Below are 19,614 nucleotides of genomic sequence, written 5' to 3'. Positions count from 1 at the left end.
ACCACAGTTGTTACAGACCTCTTCTGCTTCAAACCATTTTGCAAAGTCAGTCTATCATCAAATTCTGCTGTAAACAGACAGCCATTCACAGACGAGCAGTACTTTCCAGATATGTCATTCACTCTCTTTTCCACCTTTGACGCAGCACCGTCTCCACCAAAGGAAAGTTGGTTTGTCTGGATACTCTCATCGTTAGAATGAACAAATGCTTGGTCACTGGAGAGTGGCACTTTAAGGTACACGCCATCATTCGTCTCATCTTCAATTTCTTCTCTCCCGATAGTTGCCAATGCCGCTGCCTTCTTTGCTTTTATTTTCTTTAGTTTGCGTTCAACTTTCCTTTTCTCCTTTCCGATCTTCTTTCTCTCTTCTCTTGTCAACATTTCTCCTTCCATAATCTTCTTCTCCAAGCGGCTCATGTCCTTACTAAGATCACCAGTTCTTGTCTTTATCTCCTCACACTCCTGACTGATTGTAGCTTCTTTTCCTTGACTGACTTTCAACTCTTCCCTGATATTCTTGATTCTTTCTAGGGTTATTCCATTTTCCACTTCAAATTGAGCTTTAAGCAGTCTTGCTTTGTCCTCCAACTCAGCCATCTTTTCTTTTCCTTCGCTGTCCATTGATATGGATTTAAACTGATCAATCTCTTCATTGCTGACCGTGCTATCTTCATTGTTGGGTTGTTCAATTTCCTTGACCGAACTTGCCATGATGGCATCTTGCTTCATGATGTCATTGTTTTCGAATTCATCTTTTAAGTTTTCCTTTTTCTTCCTAAATGATAAAAAGACACAATAACCAAATGTCAGGCTGTGTACCACATTACGAGCACGAGAGGAAATTGTTTTCTGAGAAACAACCACATACGTTTGATGACGTAGCACTTACGACAATGTGTTAAATTTATCATTAAACGACTCAAAAGTTTCAAACACTTATTTAAGGCAATCAGAGCAGTAAGCAGGTCGGGGAGTTATTATCTGACCACGGAGTTATTACAGTTGCTTGTCAGGTGGTCTTTCTAAGGCAAACTAAGGAGGTGGCTTCGCCGCTATTTTTCTTCCGTTTTTGCAAAGAAGATCTTATTTTTAAGGCTTTTAGTGCAAAACAAGGTTAAGGTTTTTCATCGTCTTGTTATGTCACGCCAAACCAGTGCATAAACAGTTCACGCAAAATGAGTCCATTACATTATATATACAAGGATAGCGTGTTAACCGAAATGTATCACGGAAGGCGCGTCTGCAAAGTACGCTATACAAAGAATAAACTGCAAGGAACAACAAACGAAAATGCTGCAGGTACACGCAAGATTTGTACAGCTGTCCAAGGTTGCAAATTTTTTACTCTCGGTTTGGTCTCTATCTTGTCGCTGTCGTGTTAAGTTTTCTACGCAGTCAGATCAGCCTTGCAGTTATTTGAGCTATACAAAGCACTTCCTTGAGCGAATTCGCACAAAAAGCGAGAGTAGCGCATCAAAATATGAGTCACGCAAAGGACACGCGCAATCACATTAAATGAAACTAAACGCGTTTGATCATTTATTTTACTTACTTGGCTGTCTCATTCGACCAAGGTTGCACAGTTGGCAGTTGCTGCTCAGGACTTGAGATTGAATGGCGCTGGAAGTCGTCATCGACATCACTGGTGCTCATGGTGGTTTCCGCTGACATAAGATTTGCATTCTCGCAGGCAAAGTCACAATCCAACTGTGGCATGACGTCATCTATCGTCTTAGAGGGTGAGATATCATTGGCCTGGTTATCGTCACGTGGTTCCTTCTTGGTCACCTATTTGTACAAAACAGCATAAACGATATACTTTTTGAGACCGAAGATCAGACTCGAACTTGACTTGAGCTTTTCAAGTGAATATTTCGGTGAAAAAGTTCATACCGATCCTTTCATTTCACAAAAGTATTTTTTGGGGTGCATGATCCTTAATACGAAACGATCGCCTACGCTGTCTTCCTATCAGCAGATTTTCGCTCATGTTTACCTCTGAGCCTTATCGCTTGACGTTTACTGTCATTGAAACGTGGTGCGCTCTTGAGGAAAAGGGTTTCCTATCAAAGAGTTCGTATTAACACGAGGTGCACAATATCATATCCAGGTCATTTCAGGGTTCTTCGTCAATACAGGGGACCAGCTGGTAAAGAATAATCCTAAGATCTATGGTTACGAAATGGAGTTGCTAACATGAGAGATGGTGGGTTAATTATTTACTTATGTCGAGAAATGCACCTAACCCTGGTAAAGAATAATCCTAAGATCTATGGTTACGAAATGGAGTTGCTAACATGAGAGATGGTGGGTTAATTATTTACTTATGTCGAGAAATGCACCTAACCCTGAATTTGGGTACTTCATATAAAACAGTCCTTTTTGTCGTTTTCATATGACTTCATGTTTGACAGAATTATGTGTGTTTTATTGAGAGTTAAGGTTAGCGGACACCTTGTGATACAGTTCATGAATATTTACCTTTTTATTTTCCAAACGAGTCAACTGTTTTGGCGTTTGAGGTCTCACTTCCTTAGAGGCCTTGTAATGGCTGCGCTCTTTGTACTGATGGATGGCTGTTATAAATATTCAAAATTTTCTGTTACTATTTACAGACAGAACACTTTTCAAAAAACATCCCTTTTCTAATAGAATGCCGTTCAAATCCACCCATTCACTTTTAGATCTCCTTCTCTATCACGTTGTCTCTCCAACCCAGCCTTTCATTAATACGTATCTGTATAATACGCCTCTCTTTAACAGTACCTCCCTTCTAATATACATTAGTCGTTTCTAACAGAAAACCAAATACAAGGCTGATCGGACAGCTAAAAGGGTAATTTTATTGCCCAATATTTCGGTTAGACAAAACTAACCTTCTTCAGGGGTTTCGCAGACAGAACGCACTTTTGAAATGCGTCGTTCTTATTAGTAGTCCCTTTTCTTATACACCCGTCTAACCTCTCTCTATTACACAACCGCTTCTTTAATTCGCCCAAGTCTCTAACAGATCCCCAAATCAATCAATCAATTAATCTCTCTTTCTCTCTCTAGGGTCAATCAATCAATCAATCAATCTTTCTTTCTCTCTCTAGCGTCAATCAATCAATTAATCTCTCTTTCTCTCTCTAGCGTCAATCAATCAATCAATAAATCAATCAATCAATTAATCTCTCTTTCTCTCTCTAGGGTCAATCAATCAATTAATCAATCAATCAGTCTTTCTTTCTCTCTCTTGCGTCAATCAATCAATCAATCAGTCAATCAATCTCTCTTTCTCTCTCTAGCGTCAATCAATCAATCAATCAATCTCTCTTTCTCCCTCTTGCGTCGATCAATCAATCAATCAATCAATCAATTAATCTCTCTTTCTCTCTCTAGCGTCAATCAATAAATCAGTCAATTAATTAATCTCTCTTTCTCTCTTTAGGGTCAATCAATCAATCAATCAATCAATCAATCAATCAGTCTTCCTTTCTCTCTCTTGCGTCAATCAATCAATCAATCAATCAATCAATCAATCTCTCTTTCTCTCTCTAGCGTCAATCAATCAATTAATCTCTCTTTCTCTCTCTAGCGTCAATCAATCAATCAATCAATCAATCAATCAATCAATCAATCTCTTTTTCTCTCTGTAGCGCCAATCAATCAATCAATCTCTCTAATGGACGGTCTTCATCTCTAATACGCCCCCTTCCCTTACAGATTCCCTTTTTTCTAACGTGACCTTTTTCTACTCCGCCCCTGTTTCCTAGAAGATACCCTCACGAATGATGGAATCCACTCCTTTTTCTTACATACCCACCCTCTAACACGTCCTGTTTCTAACCATGCCTTTCATTTAATACCTGCCCCTTTTTAACGAACTAACACATCCCACATTCCCGTTAAAATCCCCCTTATCTAGCCCCACTAACCCCCTCACTTTCTCCTAAATGCAGATTATGGTTAATGTAGAATAAAAATATACAACGTAAAATAAAGCTGTTTTCCCGGTTAAAATCAAAATGCCGTTTAATTAATCACCAGAAGAAAAAACATTTCAGTACCTGAGTCTTTTCTGAAACGTTTTTGGTCTTTTGCAGACTTTGTATTCTTGTGAAGTTCTTTCCTGTCTGGGCTTCTCTTTTTGCACTCTGTCTTGATGGGAATTCTTGATGGCCGCTTGTTTCCAAGTTTGTCCACGGAGTTCCTCGACAGATGTTGCATTTTCTCCGTTGCGATTCCCGAGCATAATTTTCCGTTGCTGTTGTTGTTCAGCCGAGTTATTCTGATTGGTATTTTAGATTTTTGCTCTCCTGCAGACAGGCGATTTCTGTTGCCATCTCCGGCAATCTCTCCGCTCACAAACCGCGGAGCCATCGGGGTTCGTCAAAAATTTCACGACGACCTCGAGCAAAATACTGTAGATGGTTTCGTTTTCTTGTTAGCTACGCGTATCTGGTCTGTTCTTTTAAACTTTTTCTTTGAAACTCACTTCGTAAATCTCAAAAATTTTCCCGCTCCGAAAATAGGTTCTGACCGCACTAAAAGCTGAAGCGAAATGATTGTTTTCTGTGTAAAACCATGGAAACCATGCTCCACCATTTCGTCACAGACAGTGATTTCAAGACGTTTCTTGTTCGAATGCTCGCGCAAATTAAAACGTGCAATTTTTCCTGAAGGAAATGTATATCAAGGTTTCTTGAATTTTTAGCTCTCTAAAGCAAAGGTCTTTGTCATAAAGTACAGCTCTAGAGCTTTATTAGTGAGCAAAAAATCGATTGTAGCTTGAACCACATGATATGCTTCATACATTTTTGTCGCGGCGAACGTGAAGAGCAAAAGGAAATGTACAGATTAAGAATTTGTGAAATGAATATATATTTTGTTGTTGTTGTTGTTGTTCAATCAGAGGTTAATTCATAGCGTTTAAAAGTTAAGCTTATTCTAGCAAAGAAATATGCGAAATGTGAAGTGAGAATAAAGTGAAATTAACTGAGCTTACCAGAATGTACAAATCCGAAACCAGTTCAGCTTAATTCGTTGGAAAAAAGAAAAAAAACTGAACATAAGTCGATAATGTTTGAGCATAATACTAAGTTAATCCAAAAGATAAATTTGAAAAAATGTTTCATGAGAAATTAAAGCTTTAGTTAGTTTCCAACTGTTGTGAAACTAGTCGTCGACTGAGATTCCGCCTGCGTCGCCAAACACCGAACTTGCATCCGAACTTGCATGAAAGTGGCGCTTCTCTCTTTTTCTCCGGTTGTTGTGAAGCAAACTGAGCCGCCAAATGTTGAAATGAAGAAGATTTAAGGAATTTCGTCGCCTCCACACTTACCCTGCCAGCCGAGTTTCTCTTCCCTTTTGTTGTAAGCTTTAATAAGCTTACAGCAGGTGCAGATCCGAAAGTCGTTTGGCAACAAAGTTTAGCAAAATACTCCCTTTGTTGGATCAACATGTAAGCGTTCCGAGGTTTCATCTTTTGTTTTTGATATTGCTAGTAAAAAATAAACTGTCAAGCCAACTCAATGCAGAAAGCAGAAATAAACCAATCAGGAACAAGGGGGAAAAACGTGCAGAGCAACCAGAAGCCAATCAGAAGAAAGCGATTTTGACAGTTAGGCAGTCGTTTGACAGGCAGTTGACAGGCGGCTTTTGAACATTTCTGCGGATCGTGCATGCAAAACTTAAATTCACCCTTAAAATTTAAAAAGTGATCCCTAACCCATTTTGTCGCTTCACTTTTCATATATGATTCTGTATTTTTAACTTTCTACGTATTCAGAGGTTTCTCCTAGTTCAAAATTGTTATAGTTCAAATTATTGGAAAATCAACGACTTTCTTCAATGCTGTTTCGTAGTTTGAAGTTTTTAGAACTTTTCTATGCGTTTTTATGAGTGTTTTTAGGGTTTCGTACGCTAAGAATAATAGGTAAATGTACCAGTCGCCTGCTTTTCTGGTACGGTGGATTAAATTGTGGCTCAGACAGGTGTAAGTGAGCCCGAAACTATGAGGAAGCCTTTTTTACTCGCGTATAGTACGAGAAAGGGTCGCGAAATTTAAATTTTAGTATGCGCCCGTCATTTCGAAAAGGTAAGAATTTAGGTCCTGGATTTAAAAGGGTGGCCGAAACACTGAGCATGTGAACCCTACGGGCTTAGACCGTATGATCAGCAAAAATTAGCTACAAAATCGAAAAAAGTTTAAACAAACTTATCTAGGAAAAGTCAATGAAAAGTGTCGCAGATTGGCTATTCAAATTCCAGTACCACCATTTCATGACATAGAAATTCTGTTTTCATTCGCCTTGTAAAATATAATAAATAAAATACTAAATATGGTTCTTTTTTAAGCCGCAAAACTGAATCAGCTGTCTCCGATGGAAACAACTATCAGATCTTTTCTCCTGATCGTTCAAAAGTGAAGTCGTTGTTTCCGGTTATCGGCCAAGGGAAGACAGGAGTCCCAAGTTATTTACACCTTTCTTCGGAGTTTTCCTAGAACGAAATGTCGGAGGTCACCAAAAAGCGTGAGGTGTTTATCAAGTTAGACTATATATAGGACTACGTCTCCTTGAACATGTCTCACAATATTGAATTTAGAGCGAGTTGTTATGAGCGATTTTATCGAAAATAGGCGTGGATCTTTACTTCATCACAGCCATGCGAAGTCAACATACCCGCGCACTGACGCAGTTTGATAAAAACTTAAACTTTTTGCACCTATTGATCAAACCTCTCGCAAAATGAGTCATCCGATGTGGAACAGCGTGTTTTATACTCCTCTCGCAAGTTACAGGTTAGTAATGGGATGCTTAGCTTGTATGAATCGTTCCTGAAGTGAAGATAAACAATTTGAAATGTTGCGGGAAAAGTACAGAGTAGATCAGAAATGGCCATTATTTCGATTTCCTCTACAGGGCCCGAATAGTAGTAATCCTTCCTCTTCTCCTTCCATGGTGACTGTCCAAAATCTCACTCCAGTGCGGGTCAAATCAGTGCCAGTTCACATCCGTAGCTGTAAAGGATCAGAATTCTCATTCTGGTACGAAAACTTACGCTAATGTCGTGTAAATGCTGTATTGCTAGTCCTTCCTTACTCCTTTTGGTTCACATTTAATCACGCATTTTGGCAATTGACAGTGACACAGCTTTGAACGTTTTCATCTCGTACTGGAGTGAACTTCGTAGAAGTGCAAAAAGAGTCATTTATTATCAGTGTAAACACGATAAACCAAACCCTTTCGGGGGAAGTAAATATCTATGTAGCTTGGGTTCAATTCATGACAAGTCGCATTCATACGCGTTTCGTTAAATCAACTGAGGCCTCAGAAAAACGGGAAAAGCAGCCAGAGTGTAACATGGCTTTCGGGTCGTTGAGGTTCCCAGAAGGGAACGAAAGCTTCCGGAGAGAAGGAACAATAAAGAAATGTGCTCGGGAGGAAAGATTGTAATAATAGGAATTGAAACCATGCATTGCTTTGAAAGTGCATGACCTAGAGTTGAACAGAATGCAGGTTCGATTGCTATCTGCAACTTGAATCGTATTCGACCCTATTGAAATGTAAGACTCTGAATTAGAGTAAGAACATAAATGCAAAACCACTTGAGATGCTGGTCAAGGGACAATCTCGGACCAAGGGGTCGGAAGACTCTGTTACGTGGGAACTGGGGGAGTTCGTGGTACGAGGTTGATCAAATTTAATCTGATACACATTCCTGTCTTTCATAAAGACGTTTCAAGTAGGTCTTCAAACGTCTTCCTCGTTTACAGGGCTTCTCCTTTGTTAATTGAGAGCGGAAACCTTGGGAACGACTCGTCCTCAGGCGCATCTCCAGCCACGATGGGACTGTTTCGGGTCCTTCCCATCACATTTTGCGCACCTGTTTTCCCGCTCTTTTCAGGAAATGCGTTGGCGCCCACTAATTAAGGGAGATTCTCGTACCCCTTGATCCTCTCTTTCCCAAATAGTTTACTTTAATGCTAATTAATTACACGTACCAAATAATCGGGCCGATTTGGTCAAATAATACTTGGCAAAGAAAACGAGCAAGCATGTGAAAATAGGCTCGATTTTTAAAAATCTGTGTCAGTGCTCATAGACTTTTAAAAACAAGGCCAATTTTCAACCCGCGCTTCACCAATTTAATGACAGAAAAAGAAATCGCGGCCGACAAATTGTAACGTGTAAATTGTCCCATTCGATTGAACCTCGTAATCAGGCGGATAAATTAGGGTAAATTAGCCTTTAGTGTGCATTAATTATGCAGTCTGCGGAATTCTGGACCTTTTTGTTACACTTCGCCTTCAGGTGAGTGTCCAAAATAATTCAAGCTGATGTACCTTTCTTTCATTGATCTCTTAAAGTAAAGTGTATCATTTTTTTGTTGTTGTTGTTTTGTACTTTTTGGGTTAATTCACTTCGATTTTGCAAGATTTTCTTGGGCATGAACGGCATTTTTAACGCACTGAAATGCTCCTAAGTTTAATTCAAAATCTGTAACGTATCCTATAGAAGGTCATAGAATCACCCAAAGCGATATTCTGTGAAGTTCTGTTAGGAAGGCCTAATTCGCCTCACCAATTCGGATTGATTTACAAACGATAAAAAACTACTTGGGAAAATTAATTTATTTTGTTTTCACAGCGACAAAAAATACTGAAAAATATCGTCACGAGAGCGAAATCCAAGAGGGTCTTGGGGGGGGGGGGGAGGTAGCTTTGACGGTTGACAGTTAAATTTACCGATTTTGACGATTGACGGTTACATTTTTGGCTATTTAATGGCTAAAGGTTAACCCCATTGAGACTTTCAAATGAGGTCTTCAAGGATTTTCCGAAAGCCAAAAACAGGTTGTAAATTTGGGGGATATAGGATAGTGATCTGCTCTCTAACACTTTCTACTATTTAAAAAAATCAGCAGACTGCGTCAGCGCGCAAAAATATTTCTTTTAGCTTTAATTAAGAGACAGAAAATGATCTTTGAAAACAGGAAACGACATTTGAAAACAGTTTCTTAAAATTTTCCCCCTGGGTTCCCCGTGCCGAAATGCGTCATCGATCTACGACGCATGGTATTCTGAGGGAAATAAATAAAGACGCGTGCAAATTTTCTGAAACTGTTTCTAATAGTCATTGCGATAAAAAAAAATGCCGTCTAAAAATACGGCACTTAGGAAAAGGAAAAACAGACTGATGTTTGTATGGCGATAAATAACAAACCGGAAACTTTTCTTAGTAAGAAGCATTCAACATTTGCTATTTTTAAAAGGCTTGGGGGGAACTACGACAGTCACTGCACGAAATGATTCGAATACCGTTCCTTACTCAGGTCGCGTACAGTCATTATACAGCGTTGTTAGGGAAAATATAAGGATGTAGAATGATGTATAAGGTCTCGTATAAGGTCTTAGTATAATACTTTTTGTCCTATCCTGAGGTATCTTGTACATCTTTCTCAGAAAACAAGGAATCAAGCGCATACTGTCCATAACATCGCCGTTTCTATACGTCACTGAGTTTTGTTGGTGTCTCTCTGTTTACTTGTCAGAATAATAAACAATTCAGTCGGACGGCAGAATGGTTCGATCCCGGTGCTTGAACCAGTTGCGTTCAGTTTCACAGAGTTTGCGCTTATTCTTTAATATACTTGTGTTTGTGCTTGCGTCGCCAGTAAAACTAGAACCATGCTTTACTCGGCTTTCAGTCCTGAAAGTTCAACAATCCCGGGGTGAGAAATGCAAACACAAGCATAGAGTTAACAATGTTCTCATGCTAATACAGCCTTGCCTAGCTGTGTTGGTTATGAGAAAAGCCTCTCAATTAAGGGGGTATTTTGAGTTTTTTAAACAGATCAAAAGATAACAAAAAAACACTCAAGAATACGCTCATGTTGTTGTTTTGTTAGTTTGAACAAAAACCACTTGCGCAAACCTAACATCAGCAATCAAAAACAACATCGGCTGTTTTCGTCGAAAAACTATCGTTTTTATAGTTTGAGTGCAAGTGTTTATAAATATACTATTTTCTTAGAAATCAGCTACGTTTTAATTGGACCATAAAGCTTCCGTTTCCTCTTGTACGAATGAAGTTCCGTTTTCAATATTTATGAATTTTCGACATCTGTTTTGTCTAGAATACCTATCAACTGTGCTTGCTGATAGTAAAGTAATAGATTTACGGCTATCAATATCGAAACGGAAGGGATTCTATATCTCTGTTTTTCCTCGCATCGAAAAGCTCAATGAAATACGCCGTGTGAAACAACGCAGGGTTTTCTCTACGATATCTTACTGTATTGAAATCAGAAACGGTTTGTTTGTATGCGTGTTTGTTTGTTAGTTAGATATAGTATAAAATAGTTGATTTCACGGTTGGGGAAGTATATATATTGTTTATAATAATTCCAATATTTCGAAAGGCATTCAGCGTATTTGTTTGTTGATCCGAAGTGGGCGTGGCTCTTTACCACAGCTTGTCCGTACATGCCCATGACGCAGTTTGTTTAGTGTTTTCGCGCGCTGACTAGCACTTCTCGCTGAATGAAACTGTTTAGAGGTATTCAACCAATAAACAGACGTGGAACCAAGCATTTTACGCTTCTCTCGCAATTCCCAGGTTCGTACTTCCAACATTTATTTCACTAAACTGCGTCATTTAGCCCCCCCGGGGGGGGGGTACTCCCCTATATAAGGTATATAGGTATGTGCCGCAACGGTATTGTTTTTGAGCCGTTTTGGTCTGAAAACATTTACGAAAGTTTACAAACATATTTTTCTTCTCAGTACGTAACTAGAACGACTAACTGATAGCGAGAAAAAGAATAAAACTAGATAAACTATGTCATTCCAGCTTACTTTTACTCCTTGCGTCAACTTCCGCCTGAAAACGGAAACGGTCTGAAAACAGGTATGAATTTTAGAGGTCAGGTCTGAAAACGGGTGTGGAAAATGGCATGTTTAGGTCTGAAATAGGGTCGGGATTTAAAGACCCGGGCGGCACACCCCCACCAAGAATTCGGAGGAGTACCCCCCCGGGCATTTAGCACAAACAGATTAATGTCCTGTCGTGGAAAGATGCAAGCCCTCAAGCCACACCTTTATGAAGCAGGACACACCAGTGTAGCTTATATAGAGGAATAAGCATGTACACTCCCTTCAGAGAAAATATTCAGTCTAATGCTTAGATAGCCTAGCCTGTGAACAGCAGACGTACGACCGGAAATAGTATACGTCTGCTGTTTCGCAAGGCTACAGATAAGCCAACTTCCTGAAAAAAAAAATTTCGGCTAATTTTTATGGGAATTATAAAGCTAAGCTTATTTCGAGACTAAAGCTTAACGATTTGACCTAATATAGCTAATTTAGGCCAAATAAAGCAGCCTAATGTAGTCCCATGCGGGGGTGGAAATACCAATCACATTGACGTTTCCATTTTACACTGAAAAGAATCCACTTCTTGTGAACAAATAGGAATTTATACATAAAAAGAAAACAGTTTCCGTGTTTCTGATTTGTTCATAGAAACACATGTCTAGTACACCTCGAATTCTACTTGCATTGGTAGTTTGTATGATTGGCACGAAAAAAACAAAACAAAGAGCGGTTTTTAACTGGGTGTCGAAATTAAAGTAATTTGATACAGTCGACTGCCGACAACTCGAACCTTCAAGGGAAATTGAAAAAGGTTCGAGCTATCGGGAGTTCGAGTTATCGAGGGTAAAAATATATAGAAAATGACTTGAAAGGAAACGCAAATTGGTTCGACTTAGCGAGGGTTCGAGTTATCGGGAGTCGACTGTAATTGCTTTGGTCATGGTTTTGCTTTACCTCGCTCTGTGATTGGTTAGCAAAACTCGCGCCACATTCTCAGCCTATGAGAAGCAAAACCAAAACCAATCGTGCATGACTTGTTCAATAGACTTACTCGCCAGCATTTTCCCGCGCTTGGCGCTGGTCGGTTACATCCATTTACTTCGAGTTCTGATTGGTTCATTGCGCTTTCTACTTCTCTCACGATTGGCCAGAGCAATTACTTTGGCCGGTTTGGGTCTTACGACACTCAAACGAAAACTGCTCTGGAGATATATTAAATTACCTCACACTCAAAGAAAAATACTTTATAAATTAGTAACATCCCGGGCATTGACCATGTAGCTTTTGCCCGTGGAAGGGGTTTACATTGCGTTATATTAGGGACATGGCCACATATTTAAGCGCAAAAGATCTCATTATGCTCCCCAAAAAGTCAGGGGCGCCCTTTTCTCGAAAGTCCCGGTAACTTACCGGGCCCGATAAGTATCTTTTTAAATGTTTTTTTCGCCGATTATACAGTGATTACAGACTTGGTACTTGGCCAATGTTTTTATAGAATAATAAGATTTTAAAATCTAGTATTCAAAGCTAATAAAAATTGCTTCTAAGAAACATTTATCACCAATTAAAGACACTTATCAGGCACGGTAAGTTACCGGGACTTTAGAGAAACGGGACCCAGTGGTCCAAGACGGAAGACAAAACATTCCCAGTTTTGTCCGCATTAAGAAATGGAGTTTAAAAACAATAAAGAGTGCGACATAGTTCATACGTTCCTGTTCACCCGAGTATTCACTAAACATTCATCTAACCTTAGACTGAATTCAGACAATCTTTCAAACTGAGGAACGAGATATATCGTTCCGAGAAACCATAAGCGGGATCTAATTACACTACAAAATGAAGGCTTTACCTTACTTTATGACTACCAAAGCGAAAGACTATCCTATTAGTTTTACTGTGTTCTCTCGAGTAACGCAGGGATGTGGGAAGTGAAGTTCCCTCTTTCTAATTTACATCAATCGGGTGATGTGTGGAGCTACAGAGAGGCGGCAGTGCGGGATACAGACAGAGGTGTTTGACAGAACGACTAAAGACCTTGACTTACGTTGCTTTCTTATGCACACCAGCACATGCAAGGTAATACAGACGATCTAAAGCCTTATGGGGAGATAGGCAGTGGGGCTTAACTGAGCTAGGTACTACTAGTAGGAAGACCAAGGTACTCAGGTGTCTTAAACAATTGCAATTTTTAATACTCATATTCAGATTCAAGGGATTGCCGTTGAATTGGTGGATTTTGGTGGACATTTTGAAAAAACTTTTCTCCCCAAACAAACCCTTAAAAATTCGCCAGTACGCAACAGTTGTCGCGAAACTCAAATTACCGGCACATTACAAAGGTCATATAAATGCTCGTGGAGCTTCACCTTAGCGTATCTTTGGGAAAACAGGATGCTGGAGGGAGATCAGGGACAGGTTTCAAGAGAGATAAATATTTCCACATCGGCGTCGAGGTTTCTCAAACTTTAACAAATATCCTATAGACCAACTAGAAAACGATTATATTAAATAGCAATCCTGACCTAACAGAGTTTAACTCAAATAACTTCGGAAATTTTGAGAAACTTATTTTGTAATGAGACTGTTGTTGTTTAGCCTGCGAACGCAGACGTATTTCCGGCTGTCGCTTCTCACCGCATTCGTCTGCGTTCGCATGCTAGTTGTTGTTTAAAATTTGTGGAAATTTTAGTCACTTAATTTTAAACTGGGACATCCTGCTATGTTAAAAAGTAGGGATGTTTAACTTCAATGCGCATTCACGTGCTAAAAACGTGAATTTCGTACGTACACCAAACCACAACAACAACAACAACCATTTCTTTGTTCCTTTTTTACTATTTGCTTACTTACAACTTATGAGCAAAACGACTGCGCACGCTAAACGTGCCTATATTTAGGTTTCCTACGCACTTGTCACGCAATCCTTTCTTTGAACTCAGCATGCAGATGAGTGCGTGACGATGCTGAAGAGTGTTTGCGTAGGAGGCTAACTACCGGTTTGAAGAGTTGACAAGGACCTTAAGCAGTTACGACGTTGACGTCAACTGACGAGAACGTCAGAAAACAACAGGTTCAATTCAATGAGAAAAACAATGATACAGCACGTTCGCTCTAAGTTTTGGGACATTCCTCTGCCAAGGTAAAGGTTACTTGAAGGAAGGCGGCGAAGTTTTCACTCTTGTCGCTTTATGATCTTGGCCACGGTTGCGTTCTTTACCAATTCAGTTTCTCTCGGATAGTTTGGTAACATTACACAGATTTGAACTTGTTGAAATAATCGCGAAGTAGTTCAAAAAACCTGAATGAATCAGTTTTCAAATGACATCAGGCTCGTTGGTGTATTTTTGTGGTTGTTTTGAGTTTCCTAACAAAGGGAAATAGTCAAAATGCGTCAATGGTCCCACTTGAGAAATTACGTACAGCCGCTTCAACAAGAGTGATATTATTTTTTTAAAATTGTACACAATGATTTCCAAAACCTGCCGTGTCATGTCAACAGCGCAAGGCGATAACTGCACTTGTAGACACCCTCGCACAGACGATGCGCGTGCGGGGCGAAAATAGGGCGTGTCTTTTCAGCCATCCTCGTTCAAGCGCGCTCGAGACAGCAAACTGGAACAAGGATGAGATAAAAAGTTGCCAGAAGATTCCGTGTGTTGACATTTTCGCGACAATTTTCGGTCTTTCCGCATCGGCTGTGCAAAAATAGCGTTACGTGAACACGTGCGAATTTCCTTTGCGCTGGCGAAGCGTCAAGTTAAAAACAACAACAACAAAACGAAAACTTTATATCAACGGTGACGATGACATGAATAAACCTTCAGTGAATTCCACCAATGTGTTTCATGGCGGGTTAGTGGTCTGGTTATCGATGAAACAGGCCTGGAGGGTTCTTTAACACCGGAACTGATCATCTTCAAGGGGGCATTGCCAAGTGCATTTTTGTTGTGCCTTAGCCAAATTGCTTAAAAGACTTGACCTGAATTTTGAACTTGTGCTTATCAACTTGGAACTGCTCTTAGAGCCTCGAGAAGGAGATTAAACTGAATTCTAGAGGAAAGAACAAACCATGATCCGTTAATTAGTAGCGTTTTTTTCTGTACACCGGGTAGAACGTGAAGAAACAGCCCCAAGTTTTCATGCTGCAATCCGTTTTCACTCTAGCCATCTGCAGCCAAAGACGATTTATAACAGTTTCTGTTCTTTCGCAGTGTAATTTTTAACAAAACTGGACCATCATTTTAACGTCTCCATCCGGACACAAATATAATTTTGTGGATATTCAAAGTGGCACTAAAAATACGGGATATTGCTCCTTTTAGTTTAGCCCTTCAATAGCCCTTTTCACGGTTTACTCTGCTCATTTGAATTACAATGAAATCCAGCATGTATGCGAGGCAATTTCGGGCTATTTTGTAGTTTTAGCCCGAAATTGCCCCGCATCCGGGTTGGATAATATTGTAATGCAAATGAGAAAAATCAACCGTGAAAAGGGCTATTAAGCTCCAATATAAGCATGGACGTTCTTCTCATTGCTCGGGCTTTATTTCTCAGGATACTTGTTGGGAGAACTGTTTAAACATTTACAAAATTCTTGCGACATTTACTTTTGTTGATAAAATACGTTATTCGCACTACCTGTATGTTTAGTTGCCACATCTGTGTTTTAAAGCCGGGTTTATTAAAGAGCATACGACACAAAATTCTTGAGCTTATAGATATTGAAACCCGAGGAAAAATTTCGTGTCGAATGCACTCTACGATTGGGAGACTGTGATCTTAAATATAACGGAGATATTCTTCCATTCTTGTAAGCTCCAACATTTCAGTATCCATAAGTCTGTGTAACAGCACAAAACTTCTTCTTTTCCTTCGGCTTATGATTCATTCAAACCGCGAAACATTAGCAGATGAATCCGTAGTATAACTTGCACCTGTTTTGTTATTTTTGACCGCTTTGTTTCTTTAGCAGCTAACCTAATAACGAATTTTTTCTCGTAATTATATTTGGCTGTGTCCGGTTGCAAGGCCAGCCGAACTAATAACGGACGAAAAAACACCGCTGTCTACAAGAACGAATTTTTTCTGCGTCCCGCCGTTTTAACAGTTTTATAAATATTCTTGAAATTAAATCCAGCAATTTTTTGAATCGTACCGCATAGTCACTTTATATCTCTTGTCTGTTGCTTCCGGGTTTCACTGAAGACAGAAGAGCCGCTACAACCGGCTGTTTACACCTTTTAGAGCTCGATTTGGCCGCGAGAATGGCTGATTGTTTTCTGTTGATTGTACAGGAAAGAAAACAATAAAGAAAGGCTTTTTTTATCGTTGGTGCTTGCGTTTCCGGTCGATTCATCTTCATCAAAAGAAAGAATCTCTCTTTCAAGTGTGCCTCGTGTCGATAGGTCAATGAAATGCGTGTTGCGTTGAACAACGCAGCACTTTTTGGACATTCTCTCAGAATATTGAAATATAAATGGTCTGTTTTATAAGCTTCTCAATCAATTAACAAACTTGAACTGTTTCAAAGCGATTTTATTGTAAACGGGCATCGGGCGGGGCTTTTCTTGTTAACCACAGTTATGCGAAATTCAAATGCCGCGCATGCTCTTTCATAAACTCAGAATTGGCATAGCTAGCTGACATCATGCTTGCGCGCGTACAAGAAAACGCTTGATCAAACTGGTAAAAACTTCTCGCAAAACTTCTACCGGACCGCTCTGCTGCATAAAATGAATGACCAGTTGATGAACGAAGCTTTCTTCGTACCTGTTGCTGCTCAAAGGTTTGTACTGAATTACTCATTCTACAGAGATCATGAGGGCGATAGAGAACTGTCAGAGCACAGCATGGAAATTTATTCTCTCCGTCATCGCCGAATATCAGAACTTTGAACTTACAGTGAAGTATGCTTTTGTTTTTTTCTACTCAAATGACGAATCAAGCCCTGATCGACCTTGACTCGTTGCTATACAGCGTTGGCGTTTAAATGTAAATTAAATTTCGACACTGGGGAAGTTGTAACAGCCAAAAATATCACTTTGTGTGTATTTTATGTTATGCGTGGCCAGTCACGTCTGCCCAGCTTTACCAAGTTCGTGGGATGCCACGCTGATAATCTTCCTTAGGATCTCACTGGATCTAAAACTCCAAATATTTTCTAAGCGACAAACCGGGGAAAGAAAAGTGAAGTGAAAGTTAACACAGCGATGGGGTAAATGTAAACTTTAATTTATTTAATTTAACTACGTGCTCTCTCGCACTGTACAAATCTCCAACAGCGCTGATCAACACTTGCAAACTGTTTTCGGTAACAAAGCTCCAAACAACACTTTAAATCGTCAAGCATCAGAGGCGAAACATGTCGCACGACATGTACAATAAAAAACATTACTGAAACGAGACGAAGCTCTTGGGTACAGCTTGGAAACGTGCTTAGAATTTCTCTCACAGGTTCGCCATTGACTAGCACAGGAAGTGGTTAGTAGATTCTTCTAAAACGTCGAAGAAAAGAAAGTGATTTTTTCCCTAGACACGTGCGTCTTTGAATACAGGCGTTAAACCGGGGAAAGCTCTGAGCAGTTGAAGTATATTGACTTCGTTTCCTTTCCAATTCCTCTGAGAGATTAAGCATGTCAAAGAAACAAGAGGTTGGATTTACTTCGGGAAGGAAACGAAGGAGTTCTTTTGTGGGTTTAAAGCTGAACGATTGTTAAAATACGTTAAATTCACGCCTACGCTTCTGCTATCATAGCAAAACAATTCTCGTGGGCAAAAAAGCATTCGTGACAATGAGTGCAATGACAAAAATAATGTTTTTTTGTCGCCTGAACAATGCCAGGAACCTTTTCTTGTTACACCTCTTTAACGCTGTACATTCATTCAAAGGCAACTCAACTGTTCATTGACCATGATTGGGTTCGTTCTTTTAGACGATAAACTACAGACGTGTTTTGAATTGAGTCAACATAGAAAGGGAGTCCTTTTTAGAATCTTTCATTGTTGTTTCACAGCTTCCGGCGGCGCAGAACTTTTCCTCTGTCGTTACAGAGCTAAAAAAGGGGCAACTAAAGTTAGTTTTGTAATCTGGCTGTGACAGATATGTCCAAGCGCGTCCGTGGCAAAAATTGTGAAACAGAGTAGTGAACCCTTGTTTGTGGCGTTGACTTGAAAACACTTTAAAACGTGAAATGGAGAAGACTTCAAGTGATAGTATCCGGGCGTAAATGTGTTGTTTTTGTGGGAATTGAAATCAGGCAAAATCAAGATTTTTAATATTATTGAAAACCGGCACAGCCGGTCGAACTGACAAAAAGAGAGAGAACAAGACGGACAAACAGGACAAAAGAATCTGCAGCAAGTCGGTTATGAGTTGGTTCCTTTATAATGCGTGTTCAGAACAATTTTATCAAAACGGGAGGGTTTTACCTACAATCACGCAGATTCAAGCTTTACAACGCAACCTATCGTGGTTTTTTTTAAAAACCTGACCAAGAGGCCTGTTCGATAAGAAATAAAAAAAAAAAGAAAAATTTCCACACTGTCCGCTCTAAAGCATCGAAATCCGAGTTAATTTAATGATTCGCCGAAAGAGTGGCAAATAGTAAATATCCTTGCTCGTGGTTAATTTTATTTTGGCTTTCATGATCGCTGGTTTATCTGCTCGTTAAGGGTTTTGGTCACGAAAGGCGTCAACCTCTTTGGAACTTCCGAAAGCTGACGAAACTTAAGTGAGTTTGCCGTGTTTGACTGGGCATTTTTTAAAGGACGCATTCTCTCCTACGTCTAGCCTAGAAAAACTGCAACCTGTTAAATAATATTATCTTTCTTGTTAGTGAATGAGCTATCAGCTAACTGTTTCTCTGTGATTGCTATAATACCTTTTGTCGCCATGTCGAGAATCCATTGTCGGGGAGATTCAACTTGGCAGTCGGCGCTTCGTCTAATCTCGAGAGGGGTTTGATTGTTTACAAAAATCAGTCAACGAACGAAAACATGCTTACGGAATATATACGGCTGGGAGAATTTTCCTTGTTTGGTATTGCCTCGCTAAAGAGCCAGCGATAATATGCAGGCAGGTGAATGAATGATTGAAACATATTGCACGGACCCAGTGCTAATTAGAATTTGACCGATCAGCGCCTATCGTGCATCACGTACTTGCATTTCCCTTGTCGCTCGTTGAATCGCGGCCTTTAACGAACCAAAACTAAACAGAAAATTGTATATATATCGCATGGATCTCGAACGGAACAAACAAGGCGCAAACAATGCCAGGGTTCTTGGAAGAAACACATGACCTCCCACGGTGAAAAATTGCTTCGGGCTCAGAAAGAATTTGTTTCTCTCCGTGAATGCACGAAAATGAGGGAATCACGCGAGTGTTTTTCGAAGGGAAACTTTGTTTTTTCAGCCCATCCGTAATGAGAAACGATCACGTAGACCTTACGCGAATATTAATTTTTTAACTGTAGATCTAAAGAACCCACGCTTTTTGCCGGAGCGATTTCAGTTCCGACTTGTGTCAGATCGAACCGTGTGGTCATTGTGATGCCTCTCTAAACAGTTTATTAAAAGCGCTTTTCTTTCTTCAAGCCTTTGGTTCTTTGACGGGGCAGCTGGAGACCGAGAAAGCCGACCGTTTGATGCGGTTTTGTGGCGTTTAACCACTCGCTTTCACGAGTCCCTTCACGCGGAAAAGGAAACAAAAGCGTACCTCTATTTTAAATCACTCTCGGTGATGACGTC

The 19,614-nt window shown here is 39.9% G+C and overlaps 2 protein-coding genes and 2 long non-coding RNA genes across 7 annotated transcripts in view; 1 reads left to right on the top strand and 3 right to left on the bottom strand.

Moving 5' to 3' along the window:
* The window catches only part of LOC146469355 (uncharacterized), a 192,036-nt gene that overhangs the window by 161,709 nt on the left and 10,713 nt on the right, over positions 1-19,614 (bottom strand). The window lies entirely within an intron of this gene.
* Positions 1,520-5,459, bottom strand: LOC146469357 (uncharacterized). The gene is made up of 3 exons (XM_085123413.1): positions 4,052-5,459; positions 2,484-2,578; positions 1,520-1,790 (listed from the first exon to the last, which is right to left on the bottom strand). Exons 1-3 carry the CDS (start codon positions 4,362-4,364, stop codon positions 1,551-1,553), a joined length of 648 nt encoding a protein of 215 aa, XP_084979539.1. The 5' UTR covers positions 4,365-5,459; the 3' UTR covers positions 1,520-1,550.
* LOC146469353 (muscleblind-like protein 3) overlaps positions 16,508-19,614 on the top strand; it is a 29,057-nt gene continuing 25,950 nt past the window's right edge. Inside the window, exon 1 of one of the 3 annotated variants that reach the window (XM_085123402.1) lies at positions 16,508-16,651. In XM_085123402.1, coding sequence (XP_084979528.1) covers positions 16,599-16,651 — 53 coding nt within the window. In that variant the 5' untranslated portion in view covers positions 16,508-16,598. Of the gene's footprint in view, positions 16,652-16,876; positions 17,081-19,614 lie in introns of those variants that run through there. The other 2 variants (XM_085123403.1, XM_085123404.1) reach the window with 2 other exon arrangements.
* Positions 17,077-19,499, bottom strand: LOC146469356 (uncharacterized). Its single transcript, XR_014867234.1, has 2 exons — positions 18,747-19,499; positions 17,077-17,918 (listed from the first exon to the last, which is right to left on the bottom strand). It is a non-coding gene; the product is annotated as an uncharacterized LOC146469356 (long non-coding RNA).

Source organism: Pavona decussata, unplaced genomic scaffold, assembly GCF_977016875.1.
Source record: "Pavona decussata unplaced genomic scaffold, jaPavDecu1.1 SCAFFOLD_124, whole genome shotgun sequence".
Lineage (NCBI taxonomy): Eukaryota > Metazoa > Cnidaria > Anthozoa > Scleractinia > Agariciidae > Pavona > Pavona decussata.
Note: the sequence above shows the minus strand (reverse complement) of the source record. Positions and strands in the feature narration are given on the sequence as shown.